The sequence below is a fragment of the Aptenodytes forsteri genome, unplaced genomic scaffold (assembly GCF_000699145.1).
Source record: "Aptenodytes forsteri isolate BGI_AS27 unplaced genomic scaffold, ASM69914v1 Scaffold172, whole genome shotgun sequence".
In the NCBI taxonomy this organism is placed as follows: Eukaryota; Metazoa; Chordata; class Aves; order Sphenisciformes; family Spheniscidae; genus Aptenodytes; species Aptenodytes forsteri.
This window is the reverse complement of record NW_008795018.1, coordinates 4939378-4956387: the sequence shown is the minus strand read 5'-3', so window position 1 is coordinate 4956387 and position 17010 is coordinate 4939378. Positions and strand designations below refer to the sequence as shown.

General features: G+C 35.2%; 1 protein-coding gene across 1 annotated transcript in view; it reads left to right on the top strand.

The window, feature by feature from the left end:
- Positions 1–17010, top strand: part of DIAPH3 (diaphanous related formin 3) — a 238925-nt gene that overhangs the window by 180459 nt on the left and 41456 nt on the right. Inside the window, 1 exon segment of the mRNA XM_009275652.2 lies at positions 967–1026. Within this exon segment, the coding sequence (XP_009273927.1) occupies positions 967–1026 (60 nt within the window).

Sequence of the window (17010 nt, the reverse complement as noted above, 5' to 3'; positions counted from 1 at the left end):
TTCAGTCAGTTGCCTGCTGAGAAACAATTTCAACTTTTTATAACAATAACTGAAATGATCTCTTGTCTAATATAACAAATCATTTAAGGGACATCTCTTGAAAGATGACGTGAAACTGATTATTTGCAGTTGCAAAAGGGTACTGAAATGAAAATATGAGTGAAATGACATTTCACTTAAAACTATGCTTGACTCTTAGAACAGAGAAAGAGGAATGTGAAATGAATGGAATAAAATTTGGACTAGTTCAATGTAAAAAAGACCAAATCTGTTGTGATTAATTGCAAGAGAGCAATTTGTGAATGTTAAAACCCTGGTCTAAGTTTGAAATAAATAGTTTTATTAATACAATTAATATCTTTTGATGTTGTTTATTGTTATTATTATTTATGCTTTGATATTGCTATGATAACCTAGAGGGCTCCTTCTCTCCTTTATAGAAGGGGAGGAGACTGGAGTGATGGATAGCCTGTTGGAGGCCTTGCAATCAGGTGCAGCTTTTCGAGACCGAAGGAAAAGGACACCAAGGTCTAAAGGTGAATATTCTATTTTACATTTTATATTCCAGAGAAAGTTAAAAGCATTATGAGTCCAGTGCTCTAGAACTTAAATGCTATCAGGTTTAATTCTTTCTTGCAATGACAACTTTCAGGGATGTTCAGGCTGTTTTGCTGATGTCAGCAGCATTTTGGAGATTAATTTACTGAACTTAGCTTAGCCTGATTATTATGACAAGAGTCTTCGATACAGCCACATGTACTTTAACTTTTTAGGGTTTCTAGTTGAATGGGGGAAGGAAAAGTCATCTTGCCCCATAAGTGAATCAAATTATTTCACTGGTATATAAGTGTCACTTTAGTCCTAGAAATATCTAACTTCTAAATAATTCTGCTTAGTAATGTTGTTACGATACTCCAGTAACTTTCAAAGATGTGTTTTATTTCCATTGTTTCCTTGTTTTTCCAGACATACCACAAAATCTCAGTCCAACCACACAGAGGCCTGTGCTGAAAGCTTGTAACCATGGTAATGAACCATATTCATGAATTGCATGCTGCTCTTAGCTAATGTAGTTGATCTATGTTTTCAAAAGACTGCTGTGATTTTTTTCAGTTTTCTACATTTGTGGAATACTGAAACCGTATTGGAACCTGCTTTTTAAGAATCACCTGAATATTACATCCTGAAACTATACTTACTGATTACTTTGCAAAGGTCTTCTATCTTTTGTGGGGGTTTTATTTATTTAACATTTGGTTATGTTTTTAAATGTGGTACTTCTATAATCCTTAAGAACAATTATGTAAGGATTTTTTAATGGATGATGGAACTATAATAGAAAGCAGAGATTGCAGAACATTTTAAATGTTACTAAGTGTTTATGATACCGAATCAGAGAACTTTTTGCATTCATTCTATTTTTCTTTGTCTTGGTTTTCTTGATACTATAGCTGGAATGGTTTAAGCTGTCATTTACCAGTATAATTCAAAAGGGATGTTGTATCAGCAAAGTAATAGTAAATTCATCAGTTACTTCATGACAAAATATTTCTCCAAATTTTGAGCATGAGTCTTGTGCATATGTTTATTCATAAACTCCTGAACTATCTCACTGAAATCAGTAGGATTTGCTCATATGTTGAAAGTTACAATGAGGGGGTGTGTGCTTTTTAGCTTTGTTTGTTAGACAATGTACAGAATATTATTATATTAGCTGCGTTTTAATTAAGCTTGAGGAGTCCAGAGTGACTGTTTCCAGTGGCTCATAACTAGTAGTTTCAGGAAAAAGTTTATACATGTAGTACCTCCATTAAAGAAAAATTTTCATTAAAACTTAAAGAAAAAAGTGTCTCCTTTCTTAGTTGTGTAGGCAGAATGCATTATCCTTTGATATTTAAATGCACTGCAGAGTTTATAAAGCAGATGCCATCAAATTGACGATATTAATTATACCTCATGTTTAAGTGTTTATTTCTTAAATATATATAGCAAAAAAAAGAACATACAGAATTTGGCATTATTAAACACAAAATTAAAGAAAATAGAGCTGGAAGGACAGTTGAAAGATAATTAATTCACTTAGAAGAATTGGCTCAAAGAAAATCAAAGTATATTTGACAGGTGCTTGTCTAGCACATAACATATTGATATTTCAATAATGACTACAGAGCACATCCGAATTTGTCCTATAAGTGTTTCTGCTTGTAAAAACAATTATGTTGAATGTTGCTTCTTTTCAACCCATTCTATCTAGCTAGCTAGCTGTCTGTGGACAGACAGTGTAGTCTCCAGTTTTCAAACTAACTGTATTTGGACAAACATTAGAGCTATGTTTTATGTTTCAGGTTAAAAACAAAATACCAAAAACAAACCAAAAAATCCCAAGATTTTAATTCTGCAAAATCTTAGTCTAACCCAGGGACTGATTTGTACAGCGGATGGATATAATTTGGTACTGAAGTTTGAAGTTCAGACATTCAATTTGGAGATAAGAGTAAAAGTAAACTCTTGGATTTTTTGTTGTTTTTACCAAAGTCAGTATTTCCATAGAGCATTTTGAGACAATCTGATGCTAAGACATTTTAAAATGAATTCAGTTTTTCTTTCACCTGTCTTGTTAGCTCAGGAACAGGATAATACAACCCTAAGCTTGCTTTTAAGGAACACATTAGTATGTTTTTGATTTGTTGACGCTTCTCACAGTACCTACATGTTACATCTTCCTATCTTGAGCTAGCACTAAACTTTTTTGATTTGTTGACGCTTGTCACAGTACCTACATGTTACATCTTCCTATCTTGAGCTAGAGCACTAAACTTGGTGTAGATTATGGTGAGTTCACTTATCAAAGCCTTTTTGGCTTTTTGATAGAAATATATGGTCATTGGTTACTCCGAGTAGATCTTTGAGGTGAACTTTTTCTTTTTTTGCTCTTCAAAGTCTGTGTAGGCAAGTTGAGAATTTGCTTTTAATAATTTATTTTGTTATTGGGAAATCAGAAATTATGTAGGTTGTGTACTATGTAGAATGAATACTAGATCCTGAGTATCAGAGTTTATTTTTAGGTAATAATAACCTCACTGAAGCTAATGATTTGGCCAGTCAAAGTAAGACTTATAATGATAAAGTTTCTTTAATTTTCTGTTTCTGAGTTCAACAATGTATAATGTCAGGGGTTTTTCAGTATTATCCTCTATATAATTTTTTGTTGCACTTTATATCTAATATAGATACATATGCAATAACCTATTCTTTCTATGTATATGTGTGTAATAAGTGATGAATACTGTATATAATGGTTTATTACATATACACTGTATAAGCAAGAAGTCTATGATTTCAGCCCACTTCAGAAAAATTGGGATATGTCGTTAGACAGAAGTATTGGCTTGGTCTTTCATTGATTTGCTGTTTTTCCCTACCTAAAATTTCAAAGGGATGCTAAATTTTGTATCATGGCAAAAAAGCCACTGGCTTACTCTAAGCTTAAAATATGTGGAGATCAATGAAGTCCTCAAGCAGCAATTCAAGCACTTTCCTTCTTTGCTTCTGTACTGGGTTTGTCTGTTTGGGTTAATTGATAACTGGTTTGGTTACTGCTTCTTCTGATGAGTCTAACAGATTCAGTTATAGTAGATATACTTTATTAATACACACTGCAGATTCATACCTAGGATGAACTTCTTGGACTCATCGCGCAGTCAAAAAGAATTACAAGCCATGACTTGAAATGTCTGTCCTCTGAATCATTCAGTGTAGCAATCTCTGTTGGACAGATGCCATCGAGTTCTAGCTAATCTCTTCTGTTTCAAAACAAAACAAAAACAAACTAATAAAAACTGTTTTAGTCTTTATGATTAAAGATATTTCTCTAAAAAAGTGGAATAGAAATCAGACCCCAGCATAGATGGGAACTAGAAAGTAGTGGCTCCGTGTCTGACAGGTGATGGCAAGGGAGAGAAACAGAGCCAGAATGCACACTTTCTCCATAGCTGTAATATAAATGGAAGCAGGAAGGAAATCTCTTTCACCATTGCCATTGTCATCCTCAGTATGATACTGCTCAAGGTACCAAACTATCACTTGCTCGTGAGGCTGAGCCAAGCCCTATAAAACAAAGTAATACAGAGGAGCAAGCCAATGCTACTTAGCTCTAGAACTGAGAACTGAAATCGTTTCCTTTAACTAAACGGACTGCTTAAGAATAAAAAGGAGGAATAGTAAATTTAGTGGAATGTTAGCCATTGGTTGGCCATTTTTCTCTTCATGATCTGTCGAGCTCCCCAGAAAGCTGTGGTAGTGTTCAGCTGATATTTCTGATTAAAGAGGAGTACTGGTTCTCATGCTGCAACCCAGGGTAGCCTCTTGGGTGTGTTATTTTATTTTCAGTCCTACTGCACTCTTCTTTTATTGAACAGATTGCCTCTTTCTAACATGTTATGTGTGTTTTGTCAAGTTTAAATCTACTCTATTTCTGTGATCAGCATTACCAATCATATTTTTCTGCTTTTGACAAGGCCCATCAAGTCGGATAATTTCTTGCTGAGGAAAAGCCCTGCTGCATAACTAATAGAAATAATATACATTTGGAATTGCTAGATCTTGGAAATTTTCTAATACCTTAAGGATACAAATAATTTTCACTAGATTCTGTTGACATATATATGATTGGTGTATTTATTTCCTTTGTTTCCATTCATGATGCTTTGTATTTTTAAATTAACAACTGAATTGCATATATGTTCAAAACTACCTGTTAATGTTACAGTTTGCTTTAACTGCAAAGAGCCATAAACTGCAGTAAATATTGTGGTATATGCTTTTGCTGTAATTCCCATTCTGAGCACTGTATGACACAAGTAGAGTATTAGTATAGTTTTAGTGTTGTATTTCGGTAAGGTTTTGATTCAGTAGCATCTAACAGGGGAGCTTTTTTATTTTATTTAGGGAGCAGAAGAAAGCACTTAATTTTCAATGATCAGGATTTTGCACATTAGAAGATCATTTCAAGCAGCTAATAGCTATGGCTGATCTGAGTTTATCAGTTATTTACAACAACAGTCAAGGCATATTTGCATCTTGCACATTCATTTCAAGCTAGTTAAGTTCAAATACACATAGCAGCATATCCAAGGCAGCACAGAAAGCTGCATTATGCACTAAGTTTTCGGTCAGGCTTTGCAGCCTGCATCAAGTTCTCTGCTGCTATGGCTACGCATTTATTTGCAGTAGCATTAGCCAAGGTAATGTTATCTAAAATGCATGAATACAAATTCAAGATGCAGCTTTGATTGCATGTATATATACCTCAAATGCAGCAGAAAGTGTTTTTCTTTACAAGTAGGTTGTAATCAAAATGCTGTGAGTAAAGAAAAGCTATAATAAAATGGAAGTTAAAAAATACAGATTGCTTTTTGTGACTGCAAAGGTTGAAAGAAATCTTTCTGTTGTAATCAGTAATTGTGTTGTGGACTATACTTCCAAAGGTAACAATAAGGTCTTGTTTCTATATTCAGATCAAACTTCCATGGTAAGAGATAGTCGTAATTACTCTATCTGTTTGTTCAGTAAATCTATAAACAATAGAATAATTTTCATGTCACATTTAGTCTGAAGCATTTTAAACACCTCTGTTAAATAAAATCTTTGTCAAGCAATGTCATTCTGGTCCCAGTTAAGAAGAAAACCCTTTTTTCATGTTTGTTGGTTTTTTTTTATCCCTTATTCATAATAGAACTGTCATCTGACATCCATGTTAGTGTCTCTGCTACCTTATTTTTGACAATCATAGCTGACAATGAGCTCAGGCTCATCTTAATTCTTGAAACCGACAATGCAACCACTTAGAGGTCACTATTTTATTTCATCATTGCTGTATATGACAGCAAACTATGATTGTCATTTCAACCTAATTTTTCCTTATTTTTTTTTGTTACATCTGTGTATGTTGCTGTCTTTTCCACAACTGTATGTAGTGAACATTAGGAAGTACCTAACACTGGAGAAACAAAGAAACCTGTGAAGATAACTTTTTAGCCAGTACACATTAGTAGTAAAGATGCATTCTTGAGCGCTACCAGTTCTTCATGGTAGATACTGTTTGGAAGGCACTATGCATGTTAGCCTACTCTTCTTTCTGCCTGTGATCTAAAAACATCAGTGTTTGTACCTCTGGTGGAGAAAATTTTTGTAAGGCTTTGTGAAGTTCTACTCAATAGACAAGTCTCCTCGGCAGAAGACTTGGAATATCTGTAGGCACTGTTATGAAATGAAAACATTTAATAGGATTTCCATTAAAAAAAAAAAACAACTTAGTTCTCAGTTGTTCCCATTTTAAGACCAAAGCTTCACTTCAATATTGACTTCATAGGTCAAGTAAAATTGCTGCTTATTCTAACAGAAATAATTCCCCTGAAACCATCTGCACTGGTTATATTATAGAGTTTTTTCCTAGAGCAGACAGCAGAGTTCAAAGAAACTGTGACCATAAGAGTCAATTTTGCATGTGTAGAAAAAATATCCAGACGAGGAAAGTGAATTTATTCATTTTTATTTGTTTGTTTAGAACTATTTCTGTATTGCCACAGTTGCAGACAAATACAGTCTCTCACAGAGATGGCCCTGAAGAATTTACATTCCAAAATATCTAGGAATAAGATTAGTTTTGATGCAAAGTTTTTAGGATCTTTTTCTAGTGATATCCCTCTCATAATTTAATGTTGGAGTGGAGAAAGTATTCAAGTCAGAAGGGGTGACAGCCACCAAGAAGAGTTTTGGATGAAAAATGAAAAATTTTGCTTATTTTTTTTTTCAGAGCCTTTCCAACAAAGTTAATAAAATCAACCTTTATAATAAAGACTGACATAGAGAGAGGTATAAAACACTAGTTTGTTTGTTTATTTATTTATTTATAAATGCCAAATGCTGCAAAATGGAGGCAAGCTCTGTTAAGAATGGAAAAGGGTACTTCAAATTAGTAGTAAATGCATATTAGTAATGAGAAAATGTTGATATAGACAAAAAAAATAAACTGTTAACTTGCCCTTAGTGTAAGCTAAACACACACTGTCAATCTTAGCACTACCTGTATTTAGAAAAGGAGAGGCGGAATTGTGATCCTACAAAAAATGTCTGTGTCTGTTTTATTACTGCTCTTGTAAAGTCTTGTGAGATTTCCCTTATCAGCACCCGTGAGTAAGGTGACACACATATCCTCCATTCTGTGTCTTATCGTAAAGAATTATATGTGAACATAATACAGACAAGAAAGAGAACCAAAGCTTTTTAAGAGTAAAAATTGTAGGTGCCACCTTGAGACAAGGTGGACCTTATAATGGGGCTTATTTTCCAGAGGTTTGACAACTTCATTCCTAAAGTTGACCCTGTGAAGATGTCAAATTAGGCACTCAGAAGAGCTAATTGCTTTTGGAAATATCTTGCCAGTGTTCATTGGTACTAGTTGAATAGGACTGCTTCTCTCAAGGGAGGCAAGGACATTTTCTGCAAGGTAAGAACTGTGGCGAAGAGGTGACATTTGAAAGCAGTGACACTGTATATTCCATAATTGCACATACAGTAAATGTCAGCTTCATAATCGTCTAGCTAGGTAACCAGATTTCCAAAAGCTATGGCAGGCAAGTTATATATTCAAAGCAGTCTTCTGAACATGCATCAGTGGACAATCTTAAATCTGCGAAGGGAGCTGTAAATTACCACCAGTTTACCCATATTTGTCTTTTCATTGTTTAGTCACGCAGAACTTCCCATTCGAAGACAATTACTGAGTTGATCTGTATAGCAAAGAGGTTCTGTCACTTCTCAGAGTACTTTTCAAATCTCTTCCATGTTTGTTAAACAAGATTTTAGGCATAAATTTACCAGACTCTTTCACTTCTGTTTTCCGAATGTTAAGAACAAGTAGTATCTAAACTCCTGCCTCTTTCTTCAAAGGCTTTAAGAACTCTGATCCAAATAGAATAAATGATGTATCTATCCCCCCCCCCACAGCCATAATGCTCTTTATATTGTTTTATATCTCTCTCTTCTTAAAGGGGTTATCTTTCTTTAAAAAAAAAAAAAAGGTGAAATATTGGATAGGGAAATTTCATCAGCTAGACATTAGAAATTAGTTTCTCTGGTTAAAAGATTCCACTGGGGACAAAATCTGAGATGGAAACAGTGTATCAGCCCTGACCTGAGTCTGTTTTGTGACTCAGGTGATGTCTGGTTAATGCAACATTGTTTAGTCAGTAATTCAAAAGATCTAGAGAAAGCACAAAACATTACTCATTAAATTCTTTAAGCACACTTCTTAATTCATCATTCTTTGCCATGTAAGTGAATATGTTCCCTTAATGTTCTGGGTTTTTTTTCCTCCTTTGGGAGAATTTACTTTCTTTTTTTTCTCCAAAGCGGTTGTTACAATAGAGCAAAAATGTACAGTGTAAAAGAAATACTGGAGTTATGTTTCTGCCTGATTTTTTTCATTATAAGCCAATGCTCTGCAAAGGTACAAGTAAAGGACATTAAATAGATGCAGGGAAAACAAGGGTATCCTGCAGCTTCTTCCCTTTGTTGGGGTAGAAACACTTGGAAACTTTACTTTCAAGTTTTGGAATACTCTAAAGGGAAATTGGCATTTAAGTTGAACCAGAACTGGTGGTTGTGTCTGCAAGTTGCTTGATAAATGCAGTATCATCTTTGTTGCATTCCAAAAATAGATGAGTCTTGTGTATTGCCATCATACATGCCTAAGGCAAAATCTCCATCAATCACCCAGCAAAATAATCAGAAGCCTCAAGAGACTTTTCCTTGGTGGCTCAAACTTTGGGTTCATGAGTGGTGAAGGAAGTAAGTACAGGGGGCAAATGCAGCTTTCACATGAATAACAGAAGGAAAGATGATAGCCAGACTTACACTGAATGATCTGGAGTAGTGTGAGGTAGTTGGACTGTAACTCCTCTTTTCTTATGTTGATGTAGCTTACAAATCCAAGATGAGAAGCTATAGGTTAAGTAATTTCAGAAAAGAATATATGGATTTTGGAGGATGTTGGGCTAATCAAGAATCTGTTCACTTTCAGCATACACTGTAAAGTAGTTTGACCCTTGTTCTTGGCATGGTAATGTTTTTTTTAAAAAAACTTTTTAAAGCAAGATCATTTTAACCAAACAGAAAAATCACTTGAAGTCCATGCAATTCCCTAACAGATTTTACTTCCTCAAGATTTGCAAAAACCAGGATTGCTAATACATACTCTTCCTTTCTTTGAAAGACTATAACAATGCCTTGTTAGTAGCATGGTCTTTCTGTTACAAGTCAAGAAGGGTTTTTTGTAATGGTGAGGGGTTTTTATTCTGTCGGTGGAAAGAGTTTTTCTCATGCTTTATTGTCTCATATTTATCTAACTCCATATAGAGGAATCAAAGAAAAACTGTTATCTGACCCTAGAAGTTTGACCATATTTGTCTTAGGTTTTCAAAAATCTGAAAACTGAGGTTTAGAAAACTGAGTGACTTTATTCTACATTGTATTCAGACTTGCAGTTCTTGATTTTTCTCTCTCCTTGTGGCATAGCAAAATGATAGAATAAGAAATTGAAAAGATAACATCAAGAATACTTAGTGTCATAAACAGGGAAATGGAATGAAATCTCAGCAGATTTTCAGCATGGGCAAATAATTATTCCAGAGTTTTTTTCTTTTTATCTGTTTTCTTAGGCTTTAAGCCTGTTTCTTTGTATTTGAAAAGAGATGATTGTACATGGTACGTTAAAGTACGGTGCATATAAAGATACTTGAATTAGCTCTGGACAGTCTACTTTGTCTACTTGAAGCAGGATAACTTTTAGGCCAGGAACAAATTTGGGTATCACAACCCAGTTTTGGGGTTTCAAAACAAATTTGGGTATCTCTGTACAGCACCTAATTGAGCTATGCAGTTTCAGGAGCGATGTTCAAGGATTTTAACAAGCCTTGAACCACAGAAAAATAGGATGCACAGCCATAATGAACAATCTTTTCATAGGTTTCTTTTATATTTCTGAAATCTGAATTAACTGATTTAATAGGTTATATATTTTTATACCTAGAATCACTTTGTCACTTGGGTTCTTCCCTGCTGTTTGGGAACCTATACTGGCTAGAAAGGCAGCATTTTCTGATAATGGCTTTTCATAAACAGAAAGAGAGAAACCATTTTAAATAATCTAAAAACAGGATATGCCTCCCGTTTTGCTTGATTTACTGACAGTTTGCTTTATTTAAAATATGAGATGAATTTCTACTTCACCAAAAATAAGTTGAAACAGTGGGAAATGGAGAAGATTGTATTAATATAGATATTTGTTGCATGGAATGGAATGGAATCACCACTGTTATGGTATAAACATCTTGGATAAAAGAGCTTAATAGAACCACAGGTAAACTATTTGTTGGCAAATGCCTGCCTAATGCGACACAAGTTGATAGGCTGGTATTTTCATGGCTAGAGCTTCCGGGTCATGGTATGCCTCTTACTTCGGTCGCTGGATTTTTGTGGCAGGAATCATCATCAGCCTTCCCCGTTCAATATGAATATTTGAATCACTAGACTCGATAACATTTGTTATTTACAGTGAAACTCTGTGAACAGAGGGGCTAATGAACAGAAGGGAACTTTCCAGGGATATGGAAAACATGGTTTAAATCCTCTCCCTGAGGGAATAATGGCAGCTGGATGAACCAGGGTTAAACGCAGCTGAGTGAGAGTTTTCATTACCCAGGTTGACTTTGACACCTAAATTTTACTGGTCCTTTAGTTTGGCAACTGAATTTATTAACAGCGGCAGAAATTGGTATCAGAATTGTGTACCTTAACTGAGAGGCAGTGGTTTGAGGTACTACAGATGTGTTAGCCAGAGAAATACATCTTCAAGGTGGAGACTGATGGGCTACATTGATCTTCTGGTTGTTTTCCCTAGCCTCTGGAGAAGGCATCAGAATATATGAAGCCTCTATTAAAGGCTTCTATTGCTTTGTATAAGGTTGAGGGTTTGTTTGGTTTTTACTGTAGTCATAATTATATTTGGTGTTTGGTTTTTTTTTCCTGTTTCCTTAGTTTCAAAAGTAGAGATTCCTCCTCAAATACTTTACTTCAGTTCCTTGCCAAAATTGCTTTCTCTTCCCGTAAGAACTATCTCTTGAGAAATTTATCGGAGGACCTATTCTTATTTCAGTGGGTGCATTTTATTGCTTGTCATTACCAGAGAAGGGAGACTTAACATACTTTTTCCTCCTACATTCTGAAATATAAATATTTTCGCTGATCCATCTTTTCCATGAGAAAGTAAACTTCATGATGTCAAATCTTTCACTCCACTATCATTAGTTCAAGAACTGGGTGAGTCAATCTAATGATTCCAAACCTGCTGATAACCCATATGAACACGATGCCAAATTAGGCTGATGGAGGAGCTTGGGGAGGACTCTGTTAAATTTTGGTCAGTGTTTAAAAAATGAGATGAGATGAAATGAGACCTACATCAAAAGAAACGCTAGAAGCTGGTAGGGTGCCCTATCCTTTCCTCTGGATAGGAGGGAGGTTGTTTGCTTTGGTTTTGGGTTGTTTGGGTTTTTTCCCAGTTTACATTGTTTAGTACTTAAGCTGAGATCTACAGGGTCTGCTTTACAGATGTGCCAAACATCTACAACTGCAGTGAAAACAGTAGAATCAAAGCACTAAACACATGAAGTGTTTTATAATGTTCACTCTGGGATATCAGTATTAAGCATTTTTAACTGATCTCCCAAAATTAATGTACGTATTTAATCTCTTGAAGAGATAAAATACCTAATAAATATAGATACACAATTTAGGGAGCTTAGGCTCCTTATACTGGCTAGAGAGGGACATATCCATCTTACACAGGAGTTAGCTTACATAAATTGTTAATAGTCAATGAGTTCAGGCCTCTAATTTAAAGTGCTTGAGGCTGAGAGACCTGAAGAGGTTTCTCCATGTTTTCATTCTCTATCTATAATAAAGTTAATAAAACATGGCACAGCACACTCAATACTGAAGATAAAACAATAGCTTGAATAGCTGCTCTTCAGGTTAGTATATTCTGTCCTAGGCAATGAATGATACAAGTTCTTTGGGGGGGGAAGTAATTCTCTTACAGTGCATATAGGGAAGTAATTATCTTACAGTGCATATATATAAATATTTGCATTAAGTTTGGTTAGCCAACTCTCTCATGCTTCCAAATTCTAGTACTTTGATACTCAGCTCTTTCCCTTTACTATAGAGTGTGTTTGTGTAATTTATATTGTACTGCTAGCTGCGATGATAATATTCTTGAGTGTACTAATGTTTCATTAGATTAGCTGGATTAAAAGTAAATGAATCAATACCATGGCTTTAAGTTATGTAGCTTTCCTGGTATGCAAGATAAGTTCATAATTTCAGCATAAAGAGTAAATCAGGATTGATGCATGAGTAGTTGCAAACTCTGTTCTGGCTAATCAGCACAGAATAAAAAGTATTTTGCTGTCAGGTAATCCCTAGTTTTATAATTGTACTGTAGATGGTAGTCTTCCCCTTTCCCTAAGAAATATAAAATCGTTTTAATTCTGTGTGATCCATCATCAGGCAACTACTCAAAAAAGTAACGTTCTTAAATGCTCTCAAATGTCCAGTAGCAAAAATAAATGAAGGGCAGAGTACATTAAGGGATTTCCAGTTGTGTCTCACAGGGCAGAGAAAACTGCTGTGAGAGAGCTCTTGGGATAGCTCCTACTCTTGCTGCCTTTAGCAATAGCTTCCTGCCTAATCAGTCTCCAAGCTTACCCCGGTGCTTTCAGTCTGTTCTTTCTGTGTTGCCAGCCGCTGACTGAAAACAGGACACAGCCAATTGCTCTCTGCTGAGTTTACCCAGTCTCTGTTTATCCACCTAACAGCAGTTGCTCTGAGATCATTTTATTGAAAACTTGTTATGTAGTGAGATCGCCTCTTATGAAATGTTGGGTTTGTTTCAGTGGGGTCAAAAATATATGAATCTTACGGTCTAAGATTGGATATTATATTATTTGAAATAGTTGTTTCCTATGGGATGGAAAACAAAGCATGCTGAAGTGGAATTAATTTTTCTACGTTCTTTTTCCACGTTCCAATGACAGTCAATTTAAAAAAGGTTTGTCTTCATTATTAAAAGTTAAAAAATAAACTGTTAATGACTGTCTTTAATTGAGGATACTACTAGTTACATCCTAATTTCTTAGTTTGGGGTCTGATCTTCCTTCACGGATCTTTTTTTCTTCCTTTCTCGTTATTTCTGAAGCCGTATGAGTGATACCTAATGATAGTTGTTCTTGTTCCCGACCACATCTTGTTGTTTCCTTATTCTAAGCCCATCTTTCTTACTCATCTATCAGTGCTGTAGTACATTAGAACATTCAACAGTACCACTTAACCGTAGTATATAAAGCATTTTACTCCTACTTCAGTCTGTAACTGCAGATTTAGCTTAATAAAAAGGGCATTTTTGACCTGTACCAATAAACTATAAAATGCACTGTGGCCTAAATGAGAATATTACTTATTATAGAAATCTTCTACACTCACATTAGTCATAAAGCTTTGGTGAAATTGTGCATGTTGAAGGAACTAAGCAACCAGAAAGGCTGCAAAGGGATCTCCAGCTAATCTTTTCTGGGAAAGCTATAGTAATACAAAATACAGTATACTTATGATTGTTATTTTTCTAATAACTGAAAGTACAAAGGGGTGCATTAAAAAAAATATGGTTTAGCTTGTTTAAGAGAAAGCTAAATGGGAGGCAGGTCAGCAATAACTTAAAGTAATGTACTGTCCAAATTTCTTAAAATATTTTAAAATTAAATAGCTGTACTGTTTACGTCCTTTTAAAGATCTAGGGGAAAGGTGGCGAGGCGGGGTTCAAACATCATACACTCCAATCTCCCATCCAAAACTGTGTGTCACTCAGAATCTGCATTTGCTCAGAAATTGCTATAAGATCCACTTTAAGAATTGCTAGCTTTGGTATTGCACCATACAGTCCAACAAGGTTTTCTTCATCTGTGCTTCTACAATGCTAGTACATTGAGTAGTTGCAGGGTATTTTCTCCTATACTTAGCACTTCTCTGCTTTTCATTTAGCCCATTTAAAAAAAAAAAAACAACAAACCAGCAGTTACTTCTTATTTTTAGTTTGCAAATCTTTATTCCCTTAGCCTGCATTGACATAGTGAAAGTTATTTAAATGTTTGCAATAAGTAATACATTTCTGCAAGTGATAAGAAAACTTATTTGGTCAAGAACACTTTTTAACAAGAATACTAACTGCATTTTATATGGAAATAAAGTTTGACTAGAATTAATCTTCCAAGTTCTAGTTTTGTCAAAGCTAAACTGAACAAGTTAGGGAGAACAATAGGAAAATACGAGAAATCGGAAAGCTCTTTTTAAGTTGCCAATGTGTATGTTAGTAAAGGGCACGCTACACTGCCTGATGCTCTTGGCTTCAGTTGCAGATTTCAGCCTTAATTTTTTTTTTTAGTTATTAATGTGGAATTCTCTTCACACCAAATTGTCCACCTTCAAAAACCAAATTGAGTGCAGTAAAATTTTATAATCTGTTAGTTTTCTGGGAATATGATGAATGTGCTAGTGGAGAAGTCCACTGCAAGGTGCTTTATATTCAGAAAATACTGCAGCACTGCTGCGTGAAACAAGATTTTCAGATTTTGCAGCTAATGGTATACTTGGTACACTTGCGTGAGGTATGCTGGCAAGAACTAGAAAAACTAAAAAAATATATTGCCCTTGAATTGTTTTGTTCCGTTGAAGCACAGTGCTTCTCTGTAGTATCAATTTCCGTTGCATCTCTTTGGGACAAAGAGAGTTTGGTGGTTCTCACACCACATAATATTAGAAGTATCGTAATTGGTATTTCAAGTCCTTTTAACATGTTCTTGTTTGGTGTATCAAAGAAATTAAAGTTGAGCTGTGAACCTGCGCCATTTTCAGTACATGTTGAAAACCTTCCTCCTTCTTTTAGTGAAAGTAACACATACTTTAACGGATGTTTTACCCCTCGCTTTTGAGGAGTTTCTTATCTTTGAAGTATATGAACTGAGTAGTGCGGCGTTGGATTTAATATTAGTTCTTATACTTGTATAGAAGTGGTTCGTGGAAGTGAACAAATTCACCCAAAGAAAGTTGAAATGGCTTTCAGTTTACTCAGTAAATCAGTCCAGGCTTATTAAGTCAACCTAAGAATAGAACTTCTATCAGTTAAACTTTCCACTGGGATTTATGATTGAAGTGCATATAATACCTCATTACTGATCAATGCACGAGAGATGTTCTGTTGTAATTTGTATTCATGGGAAGTATCTGTACTAGTTTTCATTTTACATTTTTGTAAATAAAATTCCATTAATTATTAACCAAAAATTGAGTGAGCCTTGAAACTCACTGGATCACAGTGCAACAATCAAACAGAAGCAGTGATTTTTCTGGGACACTATTTCAAAGTAAGGTTTCCAATTAACATTACTTATTTATTGTTGATGAATTACATTTTCAGCAGTTTAAGGAAACAAGAAATATGATGGTCTAACCAATATTATTTGTCAAACTAAAATAAAGCTTAAAGCAAGTTAATAAGACTATCTTCCAAAGCAGCAAGAAGATAATATATAAATTATCCAAGTGCCATCACCAGCACTTATGATAAAAATTCACATATTTCTTTATCAAAATCATAGTTTACCTAAGAGTTTGATTTCTAATGCAATAGAAGTAATTATCTTATAAGTAGAACTTGGGGAAGGGGGGCTATTAGTTTAAAGAAAAAGTGTTTATAGTTTTTTACTTGTTTGTTTTTAGAAATTGATTGGTTTGTGCCTATTCCTTGGCTACTTTTGAATATGAAAGGAAATAGGAAAATAAATTATTTCACGGAGACAGTGGTGCTAGAAATGAGATTGTGTTTTATCTTTTGATAGTCACTTACTTTTAATCTACTGGTAGTAGCCATTCTCGACATGTTAAAAAAGAGAGAGAGAAAAGAAAGCACTTATTTTGCAGAAAGAAATCAGTATCTTTATTTTTACTCTTTCCTTGCATATAGGAAGCCGTCAAAAAATGTGGCAGCTGACATCATAGCCAAACTGACTCTTGGAGACTTTAAGTGTACTAGTTTCTTGTGGGAAGTATTTAATTACTAGCCAGTTCATGGGCCCAGCTGCAGTAACATGAGTCAGCTGAAGGACCATTTATAGCCATTATTCAGAGCGGAGTTTGCATTTGACAAATTCATAAGCATTATCAAAAAAGTGGTAAGTCTAAGATGTTTTAAAAGGTTTAAAAATTCACAGCAGCTTCCTGACTTAAATGTGTGGCCCAACAGGAAAAAGCAGCATGAAGTTCTCTGTTTTGTTTAGGTTAAAAGTTTTGAAGAGTGCTTCTGAAACACTTTAGTTACATGTTTTATTTTCTGGTACAATATTTTCAGTTAATTCAAATTCAGCTCAAATTAACAACTCCATGTTCTTTGGGATAATTAAATTACAGTCTCCTCTTATCTTGGCTCACCATGCAGACTGTTGCCCACCCCTATAGCTGCCTTTACTCCATTGCTGTAGCAGCTCCGTTATTTAGAAATAAATCTTTTCTTCTCCCCATCAGTTGTTGTGAAAGGAATGTAAACCACCTGTGAAAAAAATTAGCATATTTGGACGGACTTCTTGCGTTTGCTTGTCTGGCTGTATTCCAGGTGTTTTTACAGCTGTGTAAGGGAAGGAGTAAGAAAGGTATTTCAGCGGGTCCTGCTTATTAAAATTGTCCTGGGCGTGCCGTGGGCCGGGGGGGGAAGGATGTAGAAAACCAGATTCTTATCAGTTAAGGTGGGAAATAGAGGGGGAGGGACGCGAAGCGCGGGCGAACGAGTTCGTAGCCTGAGCCGCGGCCGCCGCCCTGGGGGGAGCATCAGCCGTGAGATGGCCC